General features: G+C 38.8%; 1 protein-coding gene across 5 annotated transcripts in view; it reads left to right on the top strand.

Annotated features, from left to right (window-relative positions):
• tanc2a (tetratricopeptide repeat, ankyrin repeat and coiled-coil containing 2a) overlaps positions 1–25,067 on the top strand; it is a 175,079-nt gene that overhangs the window by 146,013 nt on the left and 3,999 nt on the right. For 4 of the 5 annotated variants that reach the window (XM_077212124.1, XM_077212125.1, XM_077212126.1 and 1 more), the window contains 21 exons: positions 112–301; positions 1,647–1,898; positions 6,769–6,897; positions 10,077–10,358; positions 11,151–11,278; positions 12,687–12,918; positions 13,006–13,175; positions 13,267–13,545; positions 14,339–14,670; positions 14,811–14,919; positions 15,088–15,210; positions 15,790–16,026; positions 16,131–16,316; positions 16,945–17,038; positions 17,128–17,261; positions 17,357–17,480; positions 17,670–17,845; positions 18,023–18,155; positions 21,332–21,423; positions 21,769–21,915; positions 23,435–23,535. In XM_077212124.1, the coding sequence (XP_077068239.1) occupies positions 112–301; positions 1,647–1,898; positions 6,769–6,897; positions 10,077–10,358; positions 11,151–11,278; positions 12,687–12,918; positions 13,006–13,175; positions 13,267–13,545; positions 14,339–14,670; positions 14,811–14,919; positions 15,088–15,210; positions 15,790–16,026; positions 16,131–16,316; positions 16,945–17,038; positions 17,128–17,261; positions 17,357–17,480; positions 17,670–17,845; positions 18,023–18,155; positions 21,332–21,423; positions 21,769–21,915; positions 23,435–23,535 (3,650 nt within the window). The remainder of the gene's footprint in view (positions 1–111; positions 302–1,646; positions 1,899–6,768; positions 6,898–10,076; positions 10,359–11,150; positions 11,279–12,686; positions 12,919–13,005; positions 13,176–13,266; positions 13,546–14,338; positions 14,671–14,810; positions 14,920–15,087; positions 15,211–15,789; positions 16,027–16,130; positions 16,317–16,944; positions 17,039–17,127; positions 17,262–17,356; positions 17,481–17,669; positions 17,846–18,022; positions 18,156–21,331; positions 21,424–21,768; positions 21,916–23,434; positions 23,536–25,067) is intronic. The other variant, XM_077212127.1, reaches the window with a different exon arrangement.

Raw genomic sequence — 25,067 nt, 5'->3', positions numbered from 1 at the left:
GGATAGCTAGGCTGCGAAATAGAAAGCAAAGTCATTTTGTCATTATCATTCATTGCTTATATACTTGTGGCAAGTTTGGAGTTCTCCAACTCTGTTTTTTGTGATGTTCAGGGCATCTCCATGACCCAGAGGATCAGCCCATGCTCGAGCTTAGCTAGCAGCACAGCGTCGCCCCCTCCAGGCAGCCCCTGTTCTACGTTGCCCGCTGGAGCCCCGGGTAACATGGGCACCCGAGACTGTGCTTACGGATCCATCACGAGCCCCACCTCCACACTGGAGAGCCGAGACAGTGGCATTATAGGTGAGAGAAGTTCTGTAGCTTATTTTAGGAATAGAAATTAAATTTCATTAGTCATCATTATGGCTTTTTTAATCATTAGGGCTTTTCATACTGTGCTAAACCCCGTGTTATCGTCGTTCTAAACACCACTTTTAACCCCGGGTAAAGGAACGTTCATACTTGTAACTTTGTTGTGGGGTTAGCACCGCTTTTTACCTGGGTTTGTGAAACCCTGCTCTGGAGATTAATGCGATTAAAGCAACACTAAGTAGGATTTTTTACCTTAAAATAATGTTTTCAAAATCGTTTCAGTGGTTCATCAAGTCGTGACATGGTGAAATGCACTTATGCCACAGCTTTGCGGTCATTTATCTGATATATCCACGCTATGTAAGATTGCCAGATCGGGTCGCGTTTCTGTAGTTCTAATGAGACATAAGAAAACTACTAATTTGTCTTGCTTTACGGCAAGCGATACAATTGCTACAATTGCTCGTTTGTGATGTTGCAATACATCATACTTTCATAAAATCATGCATCATATTCTACCTTGTCTGTGGCCATTGTTGATTCCAAAGCCGGTGCTGGATAAACAGAGAGCATGGGCATGCGCGTGCGACAGTAGGCTGCGGTAGGCTCAACTATTTACGACAGTGGTAATGGACAATTCCGCTTCCAACCTGTAGGGCGACCGCAAAGGAAAAATCACTTGGTGTTGCTTTAACTCCACATTACTGTGCCAAACTTTTACAGTGTGAAACGATGCATGTTACAACTAGAATGTTACAACTAGATGCTTAGCAACCGACCACTGATCGCGTGCCTTATATTCACGTTCTTTGGGCAGTCACGGAAACACGTGTGTTGTGATGTAGTCTATATAAATGTTTCTACGATGATAGGAAAGATGTCAAACGGCGATGGAAAGCACGACAATTGGAGTGAAGAAGAGACAGCTTCATTCTTAACTTTATAGTTCAAAAATTACTCTCAGAAAAAAACTTGATTACAGTCAGCAATGTGTAATATGAGGCCGTGCAATGCTAAAGCCTTTATGTAAATCCGTCACGTGCTACATTTGTCCAGTTAGTACCACTGACAACGCAAATATGCAAGTAAGGCCTTTAACCCGGGGTTTAGGAATGTGCAGTGTGAAACTGCAGCCTTTGAATACCTACGATTAACTGTTAACCCCGGGTGAAGTATTAGCCGTGTTAAACGTGAATACAAATTACCCAGGATTCCCTTTACCTGGGGTTTAGTATGACCCAGGGTTAACTCTTTCAAGTGTGAAAAGCCCTATTGATGTACGTGAACATAATGACCGCTCACTGTCGGTTTCAAAAATCTCATTGCTTTCTTGCAGCAACGCTCACAAGTTACTCTGAGAATGCTGAGCATGGAGGTAAACACAGCGAAAGCTCACGGGGCAGCCTGAAACTCTGGCAGGCACAAAAGTCAATGGGTACAGACTCCTTTCTTTATCGGGTGGATGAAAACATGGCCGCCTCCACATACAGCCTCAACAAGATCCCAGAGAGGAGCCTGGAACATTCCATCTCTCACTCTGCCCACTCCATCCCCCTCTACCTCATGCCCCGCCCCAATTCTGTGGCCGGTAAGTTTCTGCACCTGTCAAATTTTGGCTAATGTATGTTCAGAATAGTGTACACATGAGTGCATTGCTTACTGCTTACTTTGGAGTATATACATGTATCGAGGGCCATCCTTTGGGTCCCGTCGGGACCCGTACTTGCGAACTGATCGAGGGGGTCAGTCAGCCCAAACACACACACCCAATGTACATGCTAGTGCCAAAAATAGTACTGGTACCATTACTGACAGTAGAATGCGAGTCTTAACATATCTGATTAGATTAGATTCAATTTTACTCATTGTGCAGAGCACATACAAAGCAAATGAATGAATCTCTTATAAGCATCGAACAAAAATAGTAATACAAGTGTATTTGTATATTATGTAACTGTAAGATGGTAGAAACCTCCATATTATGCTGAGCTAGTCAAGATTCAGTCTAGCGTTCAAATCCTGTTAGTTACAAACGCTCATATTTATCTTTCATGGCGTGTGAATATTTAGAGTCAGCTCTGTGTGCAGCTCATTCAGCTGAGGCTCTTTGAACACTTCTGTTCATGAATGGTGAACTGCAGAGACAGGAAATATGCCACATAATTCAGACCCTAAAAGTCAACAGACACGTGTTTCCAATTCCCTCAAAATGTCAAGGTCAGTAAAAGCACATAGTGATTATTGTGAGAGCTATAGACGTGCTCTTTTCAGCTTTATGGGCCATTTGAGCTCTGGAGCAGCTTCTAGCTCCTGATGCGGCCCGTTACTACAAAGCAAGGACATCTGTGTGAATCTCCTCCCGGTTTTATGAAGGATTTTTCGTTTGTGCTGCTGGTTTTGGATCCATATATTGTCAAACTCAGTAGTTTGGGCCAAAGCTCAGTTCCATGAAATGTAGATTTTCTTTTGTTTACTGTCGACTTTGTATTTTTGAAGGTTTGCTAAAAGGAATTTCCCAGATACAGTAAATTGAATGGTTCGAAAACGAAAAGGAACAAGTCTAAAATCTACTTAAATAACACATGCTTAATCATTTAATTAATGTGATGAATAAAGGTTAACAAATTATATTACTTATCATTCTTTATAATCTTAAAAATGGTATTCTATTATTATTGTTGATGTTATTATTATCATCATCATCAATTAATTAATTCATTTATTTATCTTTGAAAAAATGGTTATGAAGTAGTTCCTGGTTTACATTTTAAATACATTTACCACACTCTTTCTGAGCTGTAATAACGTTTTAAATTGATAGAACGTCAAAGTGGCATACAAAAAGCGTCATAAAAGCACCATAAAACTGTGTAAATAATGATAAAACTCAATGAAGTGTGACGTCAGCATGCACCTGAGTGATGACAGCTGCAGCAGTGAGTGAATGAGGTGATCTGTTTGTTCATCCTTCGCATCTGTCTGTTCTTGTACTCTCCTCCCTCTCTCTCTTTCTTTTTATCTTTCTCTCTCTCTCTCCCCCCCCCCATCTTTCTCATTCTATTCTGTCACACTTTTGATTTCTTTCTCTCCTCGACCCACCCACTCATTCCCTGTCCTCCTCTCGGTGTGCGTCTCAGTCCATCTTTCATCACATTTTCCCCTTTCAAAACCTGTCTGATCTCTGAGTTCAAGATGCATTCCTGATCATGTGCATTCCTATTGAAATGACTGGATTTCGCTCGCAAACATTTGCAGAACAATGGTAAATGTGAATGCACCTTAAGTGTTTTTAAGGTAAAAAATTTGCACGTCTGATCACTTACAATTATTTAGCATACATTATTGTATGTTTATCTTCCATTTTAAAATATTATGTGAGGACATGAACAGATCTCTGTGTTCAATCAAAGTTTAATGATATGTAGATATGAACATGCGCAGACATTTGGTGTAAAACGCAGACGTGCTTTCTGGACCAGCGCCACGTGGGGCTGTAAAACACCAGTTTAGTGATGGGAGCCAAAGTCATTGTGATGCAGTTCAGGCGGCCGTACATCCAGCAACACAGCCATGCCAGCCAGACAGTCTGCAGTGCAGATGGAGAGGGTGGGGTTGGGCAAGACAAATTCTGCTGTATAAATAGCATTTTTTATTTTATTTTACTATGATAACCATAGTTTTAACCAATATACAGTAAGCGGTGCTGGCTCTAAGTGTCTTAAAGTCTTTTTTTCCCTATTGTGACATATGCAGTATTCAAAGCTTCTCTAACTGGAAAAAATGTAGGACGGGACTTGATTTTGTCCATTGAGAATTGATTGGATTGTTGTAGTTTGCTATTGCTAAATTGTCAATTTTGATTTCATGCTGAACTTAAGCCCTTTTCAAACCAAGGGTTAGGTACCTATAAATATAACAACTAAATTAGTGTCCACACTAAGTAAGGGATAATGTACATCCAGCCGGTGGTTCTCTCAAAATAACCCCCGACAGGATGATGAGGACCCTGACTTGAAGCGGAGGGACACGAAATATTGATCTGAGTTGAAATATTTTATTAGGTCTTTAAAGGGTAACTAAACCCCTGGTCAGACCCTGACTCCACCCTCTGGCAATATTTGAAAAATGCTGGAAAAGTGGGCAGAGCCCAGCTGAGGGGGGGGGGTTGTCCACCTGAGACGAATCTCTCTGACGTCAGAGGGTGCCACAACTTCTAATAGGAAAATTCACCTCCAGTAGCCACCATTCAACCTGAAGAGGGCAGCACTCAGACGTTTTTACACCATATATTGTATAATTAAAACACTTTAAAGCCAAATGTCAAAAAATTTACTCGAATCAATGAACAGCATTTATGAAGCTCCATTCTTACAGATCATTAACTAAAAAAAGTTGTTTTAGTGTTTAGTTACCCTTTACGCAAAGCTTCCATGGTGAGAGCAGTTGGAGCGGAAAGTTCAACTAAACAGACATTTAAGAGATACGGTATACAGTCATTCATACCACTTATTACACAGCATTTCGCCAAATAAATTATTATGGGGATAAGATGTATTGATTTCAGATTAAACCGTTTCAAAATCTTACCTGTTTGTATTTCATAATCCAACAGTGTACAAAACAGTCACAAAATGGCAGGAGCTGCGTTTGTATGAAACAAGAGAGAGCATGTCCACGATACTGGATGGCATAATTAAATAACTGTACACAAAATATTGATTCGACTGAGTTTTAATATTTTATTAGCTAACCAAATTTTTTTTTTAAAATATTTTATTAGTTAACCAAAAGCAAAACTTCCATGAATGAAAAACGTTCCTAGCAGGCGTATAGCATTGCTGACTTCAGTAACCCGGATGAGCCTGCCTTATCTGTTTTGAGCGGTTGTTATCTGGGAATAACTTACTGCTGGATGATGCTATTGACCAATCAGAATCAAGTATTTCACAGAGCTGTGTAATAAAGGAAGAAAACATTGTTTATTATAAGCATACACTGCAGTTATTTTGACTGCCACTTTAAATGCCCTTTTAAAGTGTGGTGGATTCTGATTGGCTTTCAATGTTTTTGTTAATCAGCTGGAAAAATATTTCATTATCATTCCCCTCTGTCGTTATTGTAAGCTGTGTTGTAGACTTCCCTATTCTTATAGAATTAGAAGAATTAATCAAACTATATTGTTATAGTTATCATCCTTGGTATGAACAGGCGTTTATGCTGATGGAGATCCTCCATGGTTTTACATTTGTAACATTAATTGTAGTAATCTATAAAAAACGGAAATTACAGCTTTCGAAATTTTGTAAGAGCAGCTTTCCCAGCTTGCTTTAAGTCTGCGCACTTTGTTTCAATCAGCTCTCAATCACGTTCCCACTCAAACATGGGATCTGAGGAGAGTTATATTACTGAACACCAACAGGAAGTTGTCATTTGTAAATGCATGTACCATGGGGCCATGGTTGTTTTTCTGAAATCTGTCTTCATATTATAGGAGAACGAAAGACTCTCCTTAGTGTTTTGTACCTTACATGACGGGTGGCCAGTCGTCCTTAGCATCTGTGCTAACACTGCCACAATAATGTTAGCTGTTGTTAAATAATTAAAAAGCCCTCTCCAGATGCTTTGAGATGAATTCTGTGGCCACCCACAGTGTTCTTAATATTCTTGTGCATCAAGCCGCCATGAATTTTCCTCCTCATTAGCCATGGAAAAAAGGCTCAAAATTCAAGCACGCATCCTCATGAAAGCTAATATCCACAAGCTAAGAAAACACAAGCTCTCACACAGTTTGTCAAGGGGTTTGACCCATCTCTAACTACAGATTGGACCATGGTATTAACATGTTTTTTGATATTACTATGAAATACCACTGCATTCTTGGAAAATACCTATGCCTAAATTAGTAAGTCCCCTTCATTTGTTTTAATAAAAGCATGTATTGAATAGATTTAATACGTATATTATGGATTATTAATTCCATATCCATTAACCACTGTATTATATATCCAAGTACTATCTGAGGTAATTCTTATACCACTGTAAATGGTTTATTAAACAAAACACTGTTACATTTACCTCATAGGCATAGCTAATGTTGATGCATGCCAGGTAAAGTTCAATTCCAATGTTATATTTTATTCCAGTGTTGGATTTCAAAGTACTTAATTGACATAAATATGTTTAATATAATATTGCCCAAGCATCAATACACACACACATTTAAAAAAAATAAAACCGTGGTTATAAAAATATTACTTATAAAAATGCATTCATTTTAAATAACATTGAATATTTTACATAAAGCTAATATTGAATATATAACATAAAAACATTTTAAATAACAGTATTGTTCTCTCTCTCTCTCTCTCGCTCTCTCTCTCTCTCTCTCTCTCTCTCTCTCTCTCTCTCTCTCTCTCTCTCTCTCTCTCTCTCTCTCCCTCTCCCTCTCTCTCTCTCAGCCACTAGTTCAGCTCACCTGGAGGATCTTGCCTATCTGGATGAGCAGAGACAGGCTCCACTGCGCACATCTTTGCGTATGCCACGTCAGAACTCCGGTTCCAGCCGCTCTGGACAAGCGGACATAAGAGGTGTGCATGTTATTTCTAGATTTTGTGCATATATGTGATCACATGTACCTTTTTCTCTTTGTGTTATCTACAAATAACTGGTGAGGAAATGGCAAACTTTATACAAATGCACTTATTAAAAAGCTATTGCTGTCTCGGAAAAAACATCAACGACAATGAAGAGATTATGGGAAGTTGTGAGGGGAGGGATGAATGAACATGAGTTGCATGGTGATACTTGAGTGGTGTCTTCGAAAATATGCTAAGAAACATAATAATAAATGCATCTCTACCACAGTGAAGCATTGAGGAAGAGACTGTGTCATTGTATGGGGAGCCTTTTTATGTGTGAGATACTTCACTGTGAAAAGTCATTTAATGCTTTGGAGTGCAGGGGAATATTGCAGAATCGCTTGCTTCCCACAATTGAAAAGTTGTTATCTAAAGAGGAAGGATCAGATGTTATTTTCACAAAGACAAAGTGGAACAACATTGAGTCGTCTTCCTGTAAAAAACTGTCTGTAAGTTGGGGAAGGCTATTCTGTGCTGAGTTACTTTATCTACAGTATGCAATTCTTGCTAATTTCCCAACCAGCAATTTGTGATTAAAATGGTTATTAAAGGCTATTAAAAGATGTAAGACACAAATCTAGTCAATTGTGTCCAAATGCTGCTGTACATATTACAGTTTCTTTAGAATTCAGCAACCTTCTGGGGGTGTTGCTACACACAGCCTTGATTAACATTATGCAGTACAGCTGGGTTCACACTGTACAATTTTGCCCATGATTTTGCTGTCTGAGACACATTTTGAGAATCCTAAAAGATTCCTGTGATCCTAGGCCAAAATCTCACATCGCTAGTTTGATTGTTCGCTGACAGCTGATTAATGACCATTGCGATCAAATTTGACCTCAGACAAAATTCTGGCAGTGTCCGACGTTTTGACACAGTCTTGCAGTGTGGCTTCTCCTACGACAACCGTTAAATCAAAAACCAATAGGATCGCCAAACCTGATGACAATTAATGAGACAACCACAAACCACTACTTGCTCCACAAACATCGTCTTCATTTTTTCCATTTTTCTTTTCAAGACTATCCATGATCATAATTAACACTAGAGATTGTTTTTGTTTGCTAGCCCTCATTTCAGTGTACATTCTGCTCACAGTCACTGAACGCATCACGGATAGATGATGTAAAACTCCGGACGAGTCTTCTTGCATGTGTCTGGGTTTTTTTTACACGTCTTGACTGTCATGAAGTCTGACATTAATTAAAACTGAGAACGTACAGTGTAACATGCCTTACAACGGGGATCATGTTCATACAGTCTGACAGGCAACAGTTGTAAAAGTCTATAATAAATCATGTGCACCCGGCTTAAGTAACTTCAGGAAAAACAAAAATAGAATTCTACGAAATGACAGAATGTCCCTTTTAAAAGTAACCTCTATAATGTAATGTTAATTATATTGATGGGCATGTGCACCTTGCGTCTCTCACATCTTCCCTCTGCAAACTCAACACACTCATAAGCTCTTCCGTGGATAACTCTCCCCCCCTCGTCCTGCTGTTCTTTGTTTCCCCTTTGGACTGCCTTGCCATAATCTGTCTCCTGTCCAGATCAAAGTATTGACTTCCTATTAGCATTAGCGCTGGCTCATCTGTCAGAGCTCAGCCTGCTGTCTAAAGCTCACAGTCAAGGCTCCACCACTCCTCCTAAATCAGCAGTGAGAGTTCTGGGTTTCCTCTCTGACTCCAACAGCTTGAGTCACAATTCACCAAACAACCTGTTTATTTCAGGATGACTGCACTGGTGACGAAGAAGTGGAGGTGGACTCTATCCGTGTGGTTAGTTATAGTGACATGATACTCAAACTGTATGTCAGACATAAAGTATCCAGTAATTCTAGCTCACTGTAGCTAATGACATAATTTTACCGCAATTACAAGCAGGTTCTTTCATGTATAAGTATAGTACTCTTTCAGAAGACATTAAGAGCCATTTCCACCAGTGATAATGATGCTTAATTGTGGAAAACATCCTGGGAAGTGAAGCCACCCTAGCTGTGCCATGAAAGGAGATTTTAATGTGTGCCGCTTAAATGCTATTGATTAAATTTCTTTCTTTCATCTTTTCTTTATTTACAACCTTCGCCGCTTTAGTCATTTTACTGCTCGGCTGCCCTGGTTTCTATTTATCTTTTTCTTTGTCTCTCTTTCTATGTACCAATAGTGTCTTCTAGCATCCCAAGCTCAGCACACATGCTCATAGAGGTCACCTCACCCTGCGTGACCCCGCCCACCTCCTTATGCTAATCCACAGATAATTCATTCACATGTTATCTGGTTAATTAATAGTGCACATGCAAATAGGGGGATAAATAACCTCATAATATGCTCCATCAAACTTGTTGCACTATAAGCCTATACAATCGGGAAATAATATAGCCACATTTAATAATTTATGCTAATTGTGTTGACTATAGATGAGGATTTTTAAAATGAATGTGAATTTATTGCAAGCATATATGTGGTGGATTAACATGATGATGAATATACATTTTGCTATGTATAAATTGTATACATTTTGCTATGTGGTTCCGGTGAGCTTGGCAACTGCTCAGTGACGACTGCTCTCCTGTTCTTGATGCGTTGAGGATTAATTCAGATGTATTTTCTGGCATACATTAATGGGTCAAAGCACCCTTTCAACAACCACTGATTTATGGTGTTTCACACTGCAGCTTCGACTAAGATCTGGCCTTTTTCAGACAAAGCACCTCCCCCTGCTGGTTAAAAATGATTACTGCAATGTGCAGACTTTTGAATTTGGAAATTACGGCCTGGTTTCACAGACCTCTTTGATTAAGCCAGGATTAGGCCTTAGTTCAATTAGGATATTTAAGTAACTTTTGTAATTTGGGCTTAGAAAAAAAAACATCACTGGTATGAATCTTGTGACAAAACAATGGCAGTAACATATTTTAAGATATGTCAGTGCAAGTTGCTTTCAGTTATAACAGCTCAAACATGCATTTTAGTCTGGGACTAGGTTTAGACCTTGTCATGAAACTGGGGGAATATCGTGAAACTTGAAATGAAAAAAATAGGCTTTGGGTGGGATATTGGAAAGTTTTTTTATGTATAAACCTGTTTAATTTGGTGCATTTCCTAATGTTTCCCATGATGCAGTGCGCTTTGCTCCATACCGGCCACCGGACATCGCCCTAAAGCCACTTCTCTTCGAGGTGCCCAGTCTGATGCCTGATACGGTTTTCACCGGTCGAGATTGGCTGTTCCAGGAAGTTGACGTGTGTCTTCGCAGCAGCGAGCCCACCGCCAATCAAGGTGTCGTTATTGCCGGAAACGTGGGCTTTGGCAAAACAGCCATCATCTCTCGCTTAGTTGCTCTCAGCTGCCACGGCATCCACATGAGACAGATCACCTCTGACAGTCCACACGCCTCACCAAAACGTGAGTGGATTTGTTTAAAAGAATCGCATCATTGTCTGTTAGATGCTTTAAGCTGTTAAAGGAATATATTCCTATTAAAGGGATAGTTCACCCAAAAATTTACATTTTGTCATCATTTACTCACCCTCAAGCTCTGTCCCAAGAAGATATTTTGAAGAATGTTGGGAAGCAGTGGATGGTAGCCATTGACTTCGATAATCGAAAAAATAATACTATGGAAGTCAATGGGTGCCGTCAACTGTCTGCTTCCCAACATTCTTCAGAATATCTATTTTTCTGTTCAACAGAAGAAAGAAACTCATACAGATTTGGAACAACATGAGAGTGAGTAACTGATGATAGAATTGTTGTGTGTGTGAGAACTATCCCTTTAATAAACATCTAACAGACAAGCAACAACAACAAAAAATTATTTATTTCTTTGTCTTTATTTACTGATCATTGTGTTGTGACATCAAACCTGCATGCTGTTAGTTTGTCTGTGAAACAAAAATCAAAAGGAATTACTTCAGCTTTTCCATCACAACACAACTGTCAAGCTTCAGAACAGGACAAAAAAAAACATTAATTGGTGACTAGTTACTGATACTAGTTAATATTTGATAATATATTTAAATTATATGAAAATGATATATATATTTTCCGTAATAGTTTTTTTTTTTTTTGTCATATCGCACCGTTTTTATAGTATACTATTTTAGTTTATTACTAAGTGCTTTTAAATTCAGCGATATTGAATATTAAAATCCGGCAAAGTGTTCGCATCCCATGCATGCCATGTCTTTCTCTCAGATGGCGACACACTTCCTTTGAGCCAGCCTCAGTCCGCTCACGGCACTCTGGTCGGTGGGAGCAGCTGTCCTGGGACGCCAGAGATGCGGAGACGCCAGGAGGAGGCGCTCAGAAGACTGGCTTCTCAGGTGCCAACTAATACCAACATAATCAACAGAGCCAGGCATAGGCCTTTCAATCTCCCTCTCTTCTTCTCTTCTATTGATTTATTATCTCTCTGTGTCCCTGTTTCTTCCTTTTGTCTTTATTACATTGCTCCTCTCTCTCTCTTTCTCTTTCTCTATTCTTTTAAGCACAAAGGTTTATTTAGGCTCTGTTGCCTTATCAAATATTTATATGCACAGAGTCTCCCAGCACAGCCATTAGATATACTCAGAGCTCTGCATTGCTAATGATGACAAGCTTTTGACACACACACACACACACACACACACACACACACACACACACACACACACACACACACACACACACACACACACACACACACACACACACACAAACTGCTTGATGAAGTGAATCCAGGGGAGAAGCAGTTTTATAATATTGGAATAAAGCCATTGATGCACTCCAACTACATCATGTTTTATGCATTAATAAAACCTTCTCTAGTTTTAAATGCATTGTGTTTTTGAGCTTAAAGCAATTCCTGCACTAAATCCCAGAGACTGGAAATGTTTTGTGCTTTTGTGTGCGTTTCTCTGTCTAAATCCACATTTAGCAGGAGTCTGTAGATGTACTGAGCACCTTTACTGTGTTATATGTATCACTGAGTTGTGTTTGCCATATATACAGTAGTAGTGCCTGATACTCTATAATGAATACAGTAGTGCTGATATGGCTTTTAAACAACCGTTCAAAAAAGAAGTAACTTGCACTACTGTTCAAAAGTTTGGGGTCAGCAAGATTCTTGTTCACCAAGGCTGCGTGTATTTGATGAAAAATACAGGAAAAAAACAATAATATTCTGAAATATTATCTTTTTCTGTTTATTTTTCTCTTTTTAATGTTACAATTTATTCCTCTGATGTCGAAGCTGAATTTTCAGCATCATTACATGATACATTTTAGGACTCTTATGCATAGAAAGTTCAAAAGAACAGCATTTATTTGAAATTTAAATCTTTTGTAACAATTTGAGTCTTTAATGTCACCTTTGATCACTTTAATGCATCCTTTCTGAATAAAAGTATTTTAAAAAAATCTTACTGACCCCAAACTTTTGAATGGTAGTGTACATTTCACACGCAATATTACAATATTTAAGTTGATTTATTTTTGCTTCGCCAATGAAAACAACATTCCAAACAAAGCTGTATGAACCATTGGAATTTTATTCCTGATTTAATCTGTCGTCTTAATTATTCAGTGAAATATCAGCACTTTTGTAACAATGTTTGACCAATCAAATTCAGTGATGGATTTGAGAACTTAATGTTGCCAAGCAAAGGTAAAAACAAGTTCTCAACCCAGGCTGTCTTGTGAATGTAAATGTGTGCTTATGTCTGCTCTCTCGTGTGCTTCCCTCAACTGTAGGTGGTGGCGTACCATTACTGTCAGGCCGACAACGCGTACACCTGCCTGGTCCCTGAGTTTGTGCATAACGTGGCAGCGTTGTTGTGTAGGGCTCCTCAGATGCAGGCCTACCGAGATCTTCTGCTCCGCCAGCCGCACCTGCAGAGCACTCTCAGCCTGCGCTCCTGCGTCCAGGACCCCTTCAACGCTTTCCGCAGGGGTCTGCTGGAACCTCTGGAGATCCTGCAACGAGGTACGTAAATGTGTTCATGCATACTCGCATACTGTACAAACACATACAGTACGTGCATGTAATATTTAAAACGTGCAATATTTACAGAGAGGAAGATTGCCTGTGAGGAGAATCTCATCATCTTGATTGACGGGTTGAATGAGGCAGAGTTCCATAAACCGGATTATGGAGAAACTATTGTTTCCTTCCTCTGCAAAACCGTTGAGCGTTTCCCTCCTTGGCTCAAACTGGTGGTCACCGTCAGAACGACATTACAGGTCTTTATCCCATCCATCCATAGCAATCATTTTTTCTTTCCATTTACGTTTTTACTTATTTGCTCTGTGCTATTTTTTCTCTGTATCTAAGGATGTGACTCGTCCGTTGCCGTTCCACCGCATCTCTCTGGATCGTCTGGAGGAGAGTGATGCGATTGACTCGGACCTGCAGGGCTACATCCTGCACCGGCTGCACTCCAGCCAGGAGATCCAGAACAACGTGGCGCTCAACGGCAAGCTGGACAACGCGGCCTTCACCAAACTCAGCGCTCATCTGAAGAGTCTGAGCCGGGGCTCCTACCTCTACCTGAAGCTCACACTGGACCTCATTGAGAAGGGCTACCTCGTGCTCAAAAGCTCCAGCTACAAGGTCAGGGGTCACACAGATGCCTCCTTTATTACGAAGTACATCAAAGGAGTGACACTTCATGCATACAATATAAAAAATACAAATGAAATAATAGAAAGACAGTAAACAATTAAAAATTACAAAAAAAATGATAGCTTTTCAGTGTTGTGTATGTACTATTTTATTGTAGCTTTTTAGAGTTATGTGGTGTTTTTTATTTTATTAAAAAGGGAAAAGAAAGAAAAAAAGACGTTTATAAAAGGCAGTAAACAATTAAAATGACAAAAAAATAGCTTTTCAGTGTTATTTTATTTATTTTTATTTATATATTATTTGATCTTTTGAGAGATATAGGTGATATAGCTTTTCAGTCTTGTTATTTTTATTTTATTATTTTTATTTGAGCTTTTCAGTCTTGTTATTTTTATTTGATACATTTTTATTTTAGCTTTTCAGAGATATGATATAGCTTTTCAGTCTTGTTATTTTTATTTTAGCTTTTCAAAGATATATGTGATATAGATTTTTTTATTTATTTAATTTATTTTTATTTATTTATTTTTATTTGAGCTTTTCAGAGATATATATGTAGTGTTAGTTTATTCATTTTTATATGTTATATGTGTGGTATGCTTTTATTTATTTTATCTCCGCTTGTGGTATGATTTTATGTTTTGTTTTGTTTCATTAGTGTTTTTCATAAAGTAATAGGGGAAATAAAATGCTTTTAAATGGCAACGACTAAAAGGATGAATATGTTTCAGCTTTTTTGTGTATATTTATTTAATTGAATCTTGAATCTGTTTGTGTTCAGGTGGTTCCAGTGAATCTGGCTGAGGTCTACCTGTTGCAGCTGAACATGCGTTTCCCAACTCAGTCGTCATTCGAGCGCGTTCTTCCCCTGCTGAACGTGGCCGTGGCTTCTCTACACCCGTTAACTGACGAGCAGGCCTACTCTGCCGTGAACGCCAGCATGGTGCGTGGAGCCGCCCTGGACTGGGATGATTTCCAGCAGAGGTCTGAACTCCTGTCGCCTTTCCTGGTGAAAAGACGCGATGGAACGCGCATGTTCGTCCACCCCTCGTTCAGAGAGTGGCTCATCTGGAGAGAGGATGGAGAGAAGACCAAGTTCCTCTGTGACCCCAGGTGAGGAGCTCAAGGAGTCAGAATGTGTGTCTTTCAGCTAAATGTAATGACTTGATTCCTGCCCTTAATTTTGTCTCATTACAGTATTGAAGTAAATTATCTTATACCATTCTCTTGTCTCTTTTCCCATGATTCTTTAGGAGTGGCCACACACTGCTTGCTTTCTGGTTTTCACGGCAAGACAGCAAACTTAATCGACAACAGACCCTCGAACTTGGCCACCATATTCTCAAAGCTCACATCTTTAAGGTTAGGCTAACTATAACAACTACAACACTTCTGATCTTTGCTAAATTGATACTGACTAGAGCAGTATATAATAAATGATTTTGGTAAAGATTTATATTACTACCAGAAATGTTTTGCCAGTCGTGATGTTTTTTTTTTTTTATGAACACTAATGTCTCTTGGACTCAGGGCCTGAGTAAGAAGGTTGGGGTTTCCTCCTCAGTGCTGCAGGGGTTGTGGGTGTCCTACAGTACGGAAGGGCTCTCTGCAGCTTTGGCTTCACTTAGAAACCTCTACACACCCAACATCAAGGTATAAAAAAACAAACAGTCACAGAAAAACTGAAAATATTATGAATTTAAAGTGATTTCATGACATGGAAAAGTCAAGAAAATCTTTCAAAATCTTGGAAAAGTCATGTATATTTCTACAGTGAATTTATTCTACCATTCAAAAGTTTGGGTTCTTTGAAAGGGATATCTCAAGTTAAAACATTACATGATTAAAAAAAAAAACTACTGTTCAAAGGTTTGGTTTGGTAAGATTTTTGAAAGAAGTCTGTGTTCAAAAGTTATGTGATCAGAAGTTATGTGATCAAAAATACAGTAAAAATATTGTAAAACATTATTGAAATTAATAAAAATATATATTTTCATGTTTAAAAATTATTTATTTAAAATGAATTTGCCAGCATTTATTTCAAACAGGAATGCTTTGTAACAATGTAAACTGTATTAACTGTCTTTAATCAATTTAAAGCATCCTTGGTAAATAAAAGTATTAATTTCTTTTTTTTTTTTATCTTAATGGCCCAGTTGTGTACATTTTGTAATATTTTATCAGCAAGAAATTGTTCATTGTGAGTACAGTAATCTTCATCTCTTTCTCTAGGTATCTCGGCTGCTGATTATGGGTGGAGCTAATGTGAACTATCGTACAGAGGTGTTGAATAACGCCCCCATCCTGTGTGTGCACGCTCACCTGGGATACCTGGAAACTGTGGCTTTACTGCTGGAGTTTGGGGCGGATGTGGAGGGTGTTTCAGAGAGCGGGCTCACTCCCCTTGGCTATGCAGCCGCTGCGGGTCACCTACCCATCATCACTGCTCTCTGCAGCAAGAAAGCCACGGTCAGCCATGACATGTCTAGATAGAGACTGATAACCAATAGGAACGCAAGGCTGTTTTTCAATGATCAAAGTTTCATCTCGGTTTCTCCTCTTTCTCTGTTTAGGTGGATCACCTGGATAAGAACGGTCAGTGTCCACTGGTCCACGCCGCCCTGCGGGGTCATCTAGAGGTGGTGAAGTATCTGGTGCAGTGCGAGTGGAACACAGACGGACAGCCGGCCGGATCCTTCAGCAAGAGCCATGCAGTACAACAGGCCCTCATAGCAGCCGCTAGTATGGGCTATACAGAGGTAAGAGGGTTTTTTTTGGAAAGACATTAATACTTTCATTCAGAAAGAATGCACTAAACTGTTTAAAAGTGACAGTAAATACAGTTATAATTTTACAAAAGATTTCTATTTCACAAAAAAGCTGTTTTTTATTTAATTATTTTTTTACTTTCTATTCATCAAAGAAAAAGTGCATCATGGTTTTCACAAAAATGTTAAGCATTACAACTGATTTCATCAGCAAATCATCATATTAGTATAATTTCTGAAGGATCATGTGACACCGAAGACTTGAGTTATGATGCTGAAAATGTAGCTTTGACATCGCAGGAATAAATAACATTTTAAATTATATTAACTTAGGAAACAGTTATTTTAAATTGTATTTTGCTATTATTAAAACATTCACATTTTCCCATATTTTTTATATACAAATACATGAATGTATTAATGATACTTAATAGATTTAGCAGTCTTAGAGCATTAACCATTTTTAAGCATCTCAGTTAATATATAATTATATGTAATAGGCCAATATATAGCATGTTTAACATGTTGTTGCATGCATATATATATATATATATATATATATATATACACACTACAGCAACAACAATAACCTTACACATATCTTGGTTTTTATACACAGATTGTATCATACCTGCTTGACCTGCCTGAGAAAGATGAGGAAGAGGAGGAAAGAGCTCAAATAAACAACTTTGACACACTTTGGGGTGAAACAGGTACAACACCACCAGACAACCCGTTTTGTATTTTGATTTAAAGATGAAGGCACAAACTGCTCACTTAGGAGACTCTCTCTATAACTCAGCACTGACAGCAGCAGCGGGTCGGGGAAAGCTGGATGTGTGCCGTCTTTTATTGGAGCAGGGTGCCGCTGTGGCTCAGCCCAACCGCAGGGGCATCGTGCCACTCTTCAGCGCCGTGCGGCAGGGACACTGGCAGGTGGGCACCTCCTACGCTGCAAAGGTCAAATTTTTATTCCCTGCATGTTTATTCTGTAGATGTTTTAGTCTGAAATGTCTGTGTTGGTTGTGCAGATAGTGGACCTGTTGCTAAATCATGGTGCTGATGTGAACATGGCTGATAAACAGGGCCGAACACCTCTAATGATGGCTGCGTCTGAGGGACATCTGGGTACGGCGGAGTTCCTGCTGGCTCAAGGTACAGCTGTCCTGCTCATGCACTAGATTTTTATTTTTGCAGTTATACAATTTAATTACAAAATCAATTTTAAAGTCGCCCTAAAATGGAAGCTGCGATAGTCTTTTTCTTTCCAATTGCGATGTATGTTAAAGGAGACTGTCAGTCAATCCTCTCTATTCTTCTGACTATTTCTAACTTATTTCACAGGTGCCTCATTGTCTCTGATGGACAAAGAGGGGCTAACAGCACTTAGCTGGGCGTGTCTTAAAGGCCATCTCCCATTGGTCCGCGCTCTGGTTGAGAGGGGTGCAGCGACGGCCCATGCAGACAAGAGTGGCCGCACTCCGCTGGATCTTGCCGCTTTTTACGGAGACTCAGAAGTGGTTGGTTTTGTCATAGTCAACTAACTTTCAGTAGATCTACTGCATTTAAAAATATAATCTTTACGGCTCCAAAATGGGATGCTAGCATAAGCTAATGGTTCTAGACAGATGTCACGTAGGAGCTGACAGGGGATATATAGACAATAAACCATAGCTCTGGTCTTGATGTGGTTTCAGGTGCAGTATCTGGTGGATCATGGTGCGATGATCGAGCATGTGGACTACAGCGGCATGCGTCCGTTGGATCGTGCGGTTGGCTGCAGGAACACGTCAGTGGTGGTGGCACTGCTCAAGAAGGGCGCCAAGATAGGTAGGCTGGAAGGGGAATGGTTTCCTACAGAAAAAATGTATGCTAAACTACGCTTTTGTTTTAGAAGTACAATAACTATTTTGCTGCGCTAAAAGTAGATAGCCATATGTTGAATTGCAGGTCACCAGTTCACACAGTTTGTTTGAGTTAATTTGAGGTTGTAGTGCTGCGCTCTGTTCAGCTTGTAAAGTCAAAATCACCAGCCTCCTACTTCCAAGTCGGAAACTCTTGGTGATTTATTTCTGAATAAATAATTTTTGCTCAGTGAGAAAAGAAAATATGGTTTTCTGGTAATTGTAAAATGCCGGAGCCAAAGCATTTCCTGACACACTGTTGCATTTAAATTTAAAGCATCTGTCGTCGATTGCTAGCAACCATGCAGTCAGAGCATTTTGTCTGCATGCTTTAAAACGCAAGAAATGTATTATATTTAACATGTAAAAAAAGAGCCACCGCGGCTTTCTCAGTGGCTACAACTTTCATTTCCATTCCTTTTTTTGGTATTGGTCTCTTTAACACAGGGGATGGTAATACTGCTTTTTCATAAAATGCAATTTTAGTCTTCAGTGTCACACAATCCTTTAGAAATCATTCTAATATCCTGACCTGGTGCTCAAGAAACATGATTTATATTAAATGATGGAAACAGTCAAGCTGCTTAATTATTTTTGTGGAAAACATGATAGAAAAAAATATTTCTACATTATTTTTGTAGACATTGTAAATGTCTTTACCTTTACTTTTGATCAGTTTAATGCTTCCTTGCTAAATAAACATATTAATTATAAGTAATTACTACTGATTTTGAAGAGTAGTGAATGGTAGTGCACGTCATCATCTGAGTGTCAGGTAGTCGGAACTGGCCATATATTGAGTAGGAATATTAGATGAAACGCAGCATAAATTCCAAGGGTTATACCTTGAATAAATGCAAGCAGCACATGTATTGAATATCACATGAAATTAGCTTCACATTTATGTGTCTTTCTCCTCCCTGTGACCTCAGTCATCCTAGTCTAACCCTCCTTCTCGTGTGCTCTTCACCAAACTGCAGAACTCCACTGATCAGCAGCTGATCACGATGGGCTTGTTGCTTTTGCTAATGTTGCTGCTTGCTACGACGGCTTCTCACGGCTGATCTTCCCTGTTCTTCCTTTCACGTCACTCTTTCACCCTTAACCACCGACTATCAATCTCGTTCTTTTTCTCTTCTTTGCTTCCTGTTTTCATAAACCTTTGCTCCCTGTCTGATACGGACGCCCCTCCCATGATGCTTCACTCTGCCCTAATAACCTGTCACCCTTTCACTCGTGACCCTTCCCACCTCTTCTCTCCTCGTAACCAGGATGTCAGACACTCCCCACCCGTGCTCGAGGTAAAACACACTCCTTTGTCCCCATCTGACATTTTTGACTGTGTCCCTCCATCTTGTTACCTGTGTGGTCCCTTCTCCATTGGTCGGGTCTGATAGTGTTTTGGATGTCCGAATGTGAACGTTATTTAATCTTCATATCACTATTCTTGTCTACAAAAAGTGCTAAGAGCTGCTGTCAGCCATAAACACAGTTGATTTTGTGTAATGCTGCAAAAATCTGATGGAAGACATGGATTCTTTTTGTTCATTCCGTCTGCTTGCATGGCTGCATGTAGGAAGAGGTGTTGCATTTTGGCATGATGCTGCAGAATGTTTTGTGATTTTGGGAGGACATGAACACAGAATGCATTCTTGCACTGTTTTGTAACTCTTTTTTTCATGTAAACATGCGCTAGAATAAGAGAGTCTATGTGTGTTGCATTTTTATGATGCTGTATCAAGTTAAAAGAAGTAAAAAATTAATCTTCAGATACCTGCATTTAGTTCTATTCCGATGCGCTGTCATATTGTGATCGACATCTTTCACTGTTCCAATGCTTTTTTGCCAGCATCTTGTACCATTAGCATCGCATTTGAAGATCCTATGTAAAGTGAAAAGTTAAAACTCATCTTGAGATGCTGTATAGTGATGCTTTTTGCTGTTTTGCAGCATTTTTCTTTTTATTGCAGGATCGCAATTAAAGATGTTGAAAAGTTATGACATCTCGAGATGGACGTCTGTCAATGTTCTGATGCTTTTCGTTTTTTTGCAGCATCTTGCACCCTCAGCGTCACATTTTAAGATGATGTGTCAAGTTAAAATCTTGTCTCGAAACACCTGCATTTTGTTCTAATCCTTTGTGTTGTATTGTGATGGATGTCTTTCAACGTTGCGTGTAGCTGCTTTTCATTAGCGTCACATTTTAAAATTGGATTGGATGTTTTTGACCTATGTGATCATTTTCAGCATCTCGTGTCATGAATGTCACATTTTTAAGGATCTGTAGTTTTAAAAAGCCTGTTGCGTTGTTCTATTCTGCAGCGCTGCTGTATTATAATGGACGGCTTTGATTATGGCTAATTTTTTTTAGTATCTCTTGCCTTTAGCTTTAGACTTTTAAGATGCTGTAGTAGTTAAAAATGTGTCTTGAGAATTCTCTAAATTCTTTCCTTTGCTGTTGCTTTGCAATTCTGTATTGCGTCTAGCAAGAATGCATTCTGTGTGAACAACACGTTCATTTTTTTCCCCCACAGTTGCTTTTTCGGGCTATTGGCCAGTTACTGATCCCGTGCTCATTAGTTTGTCCTCAACAGCGACTTGCATGAATTGCACTAAATCACTGCCTGCCTGCCTGCATACTGCGACTGGCTGCCCATGGTGAAATCTACAGGTCTAATAGACCCCTATCAATCTCTTATTCCCACCCTCCCTCCACTTTACATTCAGTCTAAACTAGTGGAAACACTTGACCTCAGTTCAGGCTGTCCACAGAGAGCTCAAACATGCTGACTGCAAGTTCAGTAGCTGTTGGATACAAATGTTTTTATTGCCAGTATAAACCGATTTCAATTTCGGCAAGGTATAAACAGCCAAGCCACTCGTGATTTGTTTCTTTCTTTTTTTTTCTGGCGTGTTGCCATGGCTTTATGTGATATCCACAAGTTGTTTGTAGACTTTGCCTCCTTTTAAGCAAGATATCCTGGTAGCCTGCTCGTTCCTTTGTGTCCCTCAGAGATTAGCAAGCTATTTGGTGCCCAGATGGACTATCAGTCTGTGGTGACTCTTTGCTTTGCCTCTTTTTGTATGCTCTATTGCATTTAGGTCCTGCAACATGGGCAATGGCCACATCCAAACCTGATATTATGATTGTTCTGCTGAGCAAACTGATAGAGGAAGGAGATGGATTCTACAAGGTCAGTGGCTTTTATTTGAATTGTAATCCTAGAATATTCAGCAAAAGAAATGTATTCTGTATATACACAAACTTTGTATAGGAATATGCTGCCAATAATATACAGTGTTGGGTGTAATGCATCATTAATTACTGTAATTTAATTACTTTTCCCTTGAAAAAGTAAAGTAAGGGATTTGTCTGGATTTTTCTCTAATTTAATTAGTTACTTCTGATGTAATTCATACATCATCATGTACAATAAATTTCAGAGTTTTGTGTCGTATTGTATTTGTTTTTATGAAAATGTATCATAATCGTATATTATTATTTTAAATTGAGAAGTAAAAGTGTCTTGCCAACCCAGAAAGGAAAGGTGAAAGAAGCCGCCCAACGCTACCAGTACGCCCTGAAGAAGTTCCCACGAGAGGGGTTCACAGAGGACCTGAAGACTTTCCGCGAGCTCAAAGTGTCTCTGCTGCTCAACCTCTCCCGCTGCCGGAGGAAAATGAATGTGAGTCCAAAGCTCTGAGTTTCATAAAACTCTCTTCCTTCTGTCTCTCTTCACTCATAGCGACGTTATGAGGAAGAATTGAGATTGCCCTGATTACATTAATCTAGTTTGGTCACATCATGTAAAATGACTCTTTGACCTTGAATTTTTCAGTCATTCCAACCAATGTTCTTTTCTTAGGTGAATTGATAGTCTATTTGTTAAGGATATGGTATTAGAGAAAAGGGATTGCAGGGCAAATCCAAAATGGAGTAAGTGACCCTGTACAGTTACGACACATGATCCCAGCATCCACTGTGTCTGGTTTGCCTTGTGCTAAACACAGCCGTCAACATTTTCATTCAGCGTATTATTCTAATATTGTGTAATAATTTATTCTTTTTTAGCTATTTTATTTTTCATTTGTTATCTTTAATTCAAATTATTTACAATTGCATTGTATCAGACAACATTTGTGGTATACCTTATTCAAGGTAGATGGCATATTTAACTTGAATTGAAAATTCAACAAAAGATGGACTAAAAGAAAATTGGACTTCAAAAAATCCAATGTTCCAGACAAGTGTCTGAAAACACTATACACTTTATTTGCATTAAATGAAATATGGTGTCTACCCTAACTAAGGTCCATGATGTACTGTACTACACTGTAGATATGGACATTTAAAAAATATAAAATAAAATAAAAAAACCTATCTGTCGACTACTAGCAGCTAGTATAAATCTTCTTGTTTACAAGCGTACCATGCAATGGCAACTTACCTAACCAACAAACTGCATGTATTAGTTGTGTGCTTGGTCTGTGTTCTTAATTGCTTTTAAAGACGGTATTGATGTATTAGGAGATATTTTGATCTTCCCATTTTTTCACCTTTATGGCTACATTTTTTTCTCATTTTGGATGATTATTTCTCATTTTCCCCTGAATTAAGAAATTCTCTTGAAAGCTCTCTATACACTCAGCCCATGCTGTAGTTTTTCTTCCCATCATGATCTCATCCCTGTTTTGGTTTGATTCTTTGGTTCATTGGGTTTTTCTGACATTTGTTGGATTTGTTTGAGTTAGGTTTAGTACAGGTAGAGGTTTGAGTGGTCACATTGCATCTTCCTACTGTCCCTGTTGAGCATATATTTGTGTGTGTCAACACATTTTATAAGTGTGTACGTGCATTTCCATAATTGTATGTATGTGTATCATATTTGCACTAATGGTGCTCAAAATATGTTGATTTTTGTAATAATCAGTGTTGACATCCTCATATAAATGTGACATGTTCATGTCCAACATGAGTTTGTGTGTGTTAATGATGTAAGCGTGTATGTGTGTGTTTGAGTGCATGTCCGCATGCACATACGTGTGTGTGTGTGTGTGTGTGTGTGTGTGTGTGTGTGTGTGTGTGTGTGTGTGTGTGTGTGTGTGTGTGTGTGTGTGTGTGTGTGTGTGTGTGTGTGTGTGTGACCTCCCTCTGACCTCATGTACGGCTCAGTGTATGACTGTTGGTCCTGTTGTTGCTTGCAGGACTTTGGGATGGCGGAGGAGTTTGCCTCCAAGGCACTAGAGTTGAAACCCAAATCCTATGAAGCCTATTACGCACGAGCCCGTGCCAAGCGCAGCAGCAGGTAACCGTAGCAACCAACAGGCAGGACAGCCTATAAAACACATTCTGTCTCGCACAGATCGAGTGCTGACAGATCATGACCCAAACTGGCCAAATGTGTTTCGATTGGTTGACGTAGTGCTATGCTAGAGTTTCAAGATAGAAATCAATTTAAGCCCCTTGACTTCTGCCTCATTAGTTGACAACATCAGGATTAGACCTGTTCTTCATACTTCATGTTGTGTTGAACAATCAGATTATTTTTCCTCAGAATGCCCATCATTCATATTTTATTCCTTTTTCTCTTTTGATCAACTTGCTTTATTTGGATTTTTTTTTTTGTGGGGGTGGTGGGGTCGTCTATGATTTTGATTGGTAAAATGACTAAAGGAATGTTCCAGGTTCAATACAAGTTAAGCTTGACATTTACAATGAAAGTCTATGGGCATCCCAGAAGAAAAAAAAAGCTTGTGTTTTTCTCAAAGCACATTTTGTTTCGGTACAATTTTTTTATTTAAATTTTTTTTTTTGAGCCGTCTAAATCATATTTTTTGGGATCAGACTGCTGTTTTAGGTAGATTAACTTCTGGTTATGCACTACAAACACAATTCTGAGTGAATTTTTTGTGCGAATATATTATAAAAGTTGTCAGATTATTGTCTTGTTGGCTAAACTTCTACAGAAAATAAAATATAAAAAAGTTAACTTGTAACCAGGTTAAAAAATGCACACAAATATCAATCAGTTCACTCCGAACAGAATTAGTATTTTAACGTTTCTGTTCCTGCCTTCCTTCTGTAACATTATGGTTCCAAAATCCGTTTGATTAGAAAAAATAACGGTTAATAACATTTTTTGGTATATTCCTTATACCAGAGCTTGAATAGAACTTTATACTAAATAGCTTTATACTATGAGTTTGTGCCTAAACCTCGTAAATTGAGTGGATCCTCAAACTGTCGGTAAAACCTCATACCATAGTTCCACCTGCCTGAATCGTGAATGAAGTTCTTTGAATAAGTACAGCGTTTTCATTATTCAATAAACACGATGCTTGTAAAGGCTAATGTTTTATGTATTTGAGGAGCTGAGAAGAGTGTCAGTCTGGTGTTTGCTCTCTAATCATTGCCAGTACAGCCTGTGCATAGCTCTTCATCTTTTATATCACAAGATTATAGCCAAATATATTAAACTACATACTAAAAATAAACTTTGTAACCTGCTGCTGATGAAAACCTAATGCTGAACTTTAGATGCAGCCGTTAATGACTGACAAAACCCAAATCTCCGACATTTGTAACTCTTTTTGAGTTTGTTTTTTGAGCTTGAATGTTAATAATATCATGACGCATAAGTGTGACTATATATAAAGCCACAATGCTAACTTTGACAACATGGTTTTTAATGATTTTAAAAACACACCACGATGCATATTCATCATAATACTTTAACAGTTGGTTACATATCCTCGGATAAACTCCTGCGATCCAACAGATAATGCACATTGCCTTGCGACTTACCTATGATGAATTGACAGCTCAGCGTGGGCATTT

The sequence above is a fragment of the Siphateles boraxobius genome, unplaced genomic scaffold, assembly GCF_051911475.1.
Source record: "Siphateles boraxobius isolate OS27281-9 unplaced genomic scaffold, OSU_SipBor_1 66, whole genome shotgun sequence".
Taxonomy (NCBI): Eukaryota; Metazoa; Chordata; class Actinopteri; order Cypriniformes; family Leuciscidae; genus Siphateles; species Siphateles boraxobius.
This window is presented reverse-complemented; position numbering and strand designations above follow the sequence as displayed.